At 37.0% G+C, this 2,664-nt stretch overlaps 1 protein-coding gene across 4 annotated transcripts in view; it reads left to right on the top strand.

Moving 5' to 3' along the window:
• The first annotated feature begins 85 nt into the window (after nt 1-85).
• Nucleotides 86-2,664, top strand: part of zgc:91910 (Zinc finger protein 706-like) — a 32,310-nt gene continuing 29,731 nt past the window's right edge. The window contains exons 1-5 of one of the 4 annotated variants that reach the window (XM_025064987.1): nt 86-180; nt 702-852; nt 1,044-1,157; nt 1,698-1,775; nt 1,914-2,098. In XM_025064987.1, coding sequence (XP_024920755.1) covers nt 718-852; nt 1,044-1,139 — 231 coding nt within the window. In that variant the 5' untranslated portion in view covers nt 86-180; nt 702-717 and the 3' untranslated portion in view covers nt 1,140-1,157; nt 1,698-1,775; nt 1,914-2,098. Of the gene's footprint in view, nt 181-701; nt 853-1,043; nt 1,158-1,697; nt 1,776-1,909; nt 2,108-2,664 lie in introns of those variants that run through there. The other 3 variants (XM_025064986.1, XM_025064988.1, XM_025064985.1) reach the window with 3 other exon arrangements.

Raw genomic sequence — 2,664 nt, 5'->3', positions numbered from 1 at the left:
CGTTAACGCCACAGAAAACTCCGATCAGTGATTTACGTGTGTGACACGTCACATCCGGTTCAGCGGGGGGGCGGCGCTTCGGAGGTCTTATAACGAGCTCCCAAGATGCTCTGCGGCCTTTTTTTTTTTTTCATCAAGGCGAGAGGTCGACGACGAGCGAGGAGTCGGGCAAACTTCCAGGTAATAACAACAAAAATTCACTACCCGTATAGTTTAAAATTATTTTTTTTAATAATTTATTTCATAACAGCATAATTGTTGTAAAATGGTTTATTTGTACTGTAATAAAGTTAATTTTTACTGTAAAAAGCGTTTAAACACGATCATATGCGAGCTAACCGGCTAACAGCAACGCGGTTAAACACCGCAACATGGAAACATAGCTTACCGGCTAACAGCACTAGCTTGACGACGCCGGGACGTAAAAGAACTGTGATCCAATTGTAATACACTAAAAAAACTGCACTGCCCGTATAGTTTACAATCATTAATTTAAATTTCTTGATTTACCATAGTTTATTGCAAAATGTTATTTTTCATTGCAATACTGTAATGTTTAAGTTCATATGGCTTCACTCTAAAGACCACCGAGTCGGCCTGGAAATTTTGAAATGGGGAGTTGCAGAAATCACAATAATAACTCGTTTTCATAAGAGTCACACACCACAATTCGTTCATTTTTATTTTAAAAATTGTTGCAGGGTGAAGCTGAGGGCCATGGCTCGTGGGCAACAGAAGCTTCAGTCCCAGCAGAAAAACGCTAAGAAGGCAGCAGAGAAGAAGAAATCGCAGGGTGCTGACCAGAAAACAGCGGCGAAGGCTGCTCTGGTCCACAGCTGTCCTGTTTGCCGGGTAAGTACCACATGACCCAACTATACTGCACAATAACTACTGTGGAATATTTAGGATGGTTTTTCATGACATCACTTGTTTATTTCAATTGTATATTTGTTTTTCTGTGAAACCAAGTGTCTTTGTGTTACTATAGGATTAATGTCTCGTTATTTGGATGTTCACGGCCTTCCTATTTGTTTTTTATTCAGACTCAGATGCCTGACCCTAAGACATTCAAGCAACACTTTGAAAGCAAACATCCCAAGTCTCCGATGCCTCCTGAGTTGGCTGATGTACAGGCGTAGAATGACAGGAGACAAGAGGTAAGAGCGACTCCTCTTATATAATAATAATGATTTTATATATATGTATATTATACTCAATGTATGTATACATATTATTCTTAATAAAACCACAAACAATTCAGTATAGATGGATCCACAATCAGGAGGTGACCAGGAAGCAAAGTAGATGAAGAAAATCATAACACTTCCTTAAAATTACTTCACACAGTAACATTCGTTGATTTTTTTTATTGGCGTCCATGTTTTTCAAAATATGTTTAAATGTGTGTATGTAAATAATGTATGTAATTTATATATATATATATATATTCATATTCATATTGCCTTGTTTCTTACATTAAAATTAAAAGAGGGCTCATTTAAAATGTGTATTAAAATATATAACTGTTATTCCAGTCCATGATAAAATTTAAATGCCCTAAAATATGTAAGCTGGTGTATGATTTGAATCTTTTTTTATTGACATTTGGCAGCATATGTAACATACACATATGTGCTCTTTTTTACTCCTTACAATAAATTGAACAACACTTATGCTAACTTTTACTTGTCTTTCAGTTAATTCTCGTCTTTCTTTTCGGCAGAATTCCCTTTTTGCCACTGGACCACAGGGAACCAATGTTGTACACTTTGATGGTCAGTTTTTGTCTTCAGCATCACTTGTTTTACTCTTATCTTTCTCCTCAGGCCTATTTGTCTGTTTTTAATTTTTGCATCACACTTAGTTAGCAAAACGTGTTCACTGTATATTTGTGTAATATTTCCTTTAGACAGATTCACTTGACCCGGAGCTTCACAAAGACCTGGTGACCAGACTGGATCCAGAGAAGAGACTCATCAGATTGACTGCAGTAGATCTGCAGCTCACCTTTACAGCAGATTCTTCTCCATCATCATCTTCATCATCTTCATGGTCCTGGCTGTCGTTGGTTTCTTGGTGTACAGAAGAGTGAAGAAAGGTGAGAAAGGTTCAAACCTTCTCCACCTTGTGAGTAAAACTTGTCTCTGTCACTGAAGGGTTCACTCTGAATTCTATATTATATGTACACACCAGTTAAAATGACCAACATATGTTACATATACAGTTTTGTATTTCCTGCTGTGGCTACACAAAATTAATAAATTGTCAGATTTTGACCAAACCTCTGAACTTTTTGTGTCACTTTTTTATGAGTAAACTTTAATGACTGACTGTTAATAACAAAAAATTGTAAATTGTTTCTTTAAAAAAAAAACAGAATTATCCCTTTTTTTTAGAACCTCAGAATTTGACCAAATAACATATGATGGCCATAAAATGTATTCTTCTTTTTCTTTGGGCTTTTTTCCTGGGGTTGCCACAGTGAATCATTGATTTCCATCTCTACCTGTTCTCTGTATCTCCTACTCTGACTCCAACTATCTGCATGTCCTCCCTCACTGCATCCATGTCTCCTCTTTGACCTTCCTCTCTTTCTCCTACCTGGTAGCTCCATCTCTAACATTCTTCTACCAATGTATCCACTGTCCCTCCTCTGGACATGTC

The sequence above is a fragment of the Cynoglossus semilaevis genome, chromosome 18 (genome assembly GCF_000523025.1).
Source record: "Cynoglossus semilaevis isolate Cse_v1.0 chromosome 18, Cse_v1.0, whole genome shotgun sequence".
NCBI classification, from domain to species: Eukaryota; Metazoa; Chordata; class Actinopteri; order Pleuronectiformes; family Cynoglossidae; genus Cynoglossus; species Cynoglossus semilaevis.
Note: the sequence above shows the minus strand (reverse complement) of the source record. Positions and strands in the feature narration are given on the sequence as shown.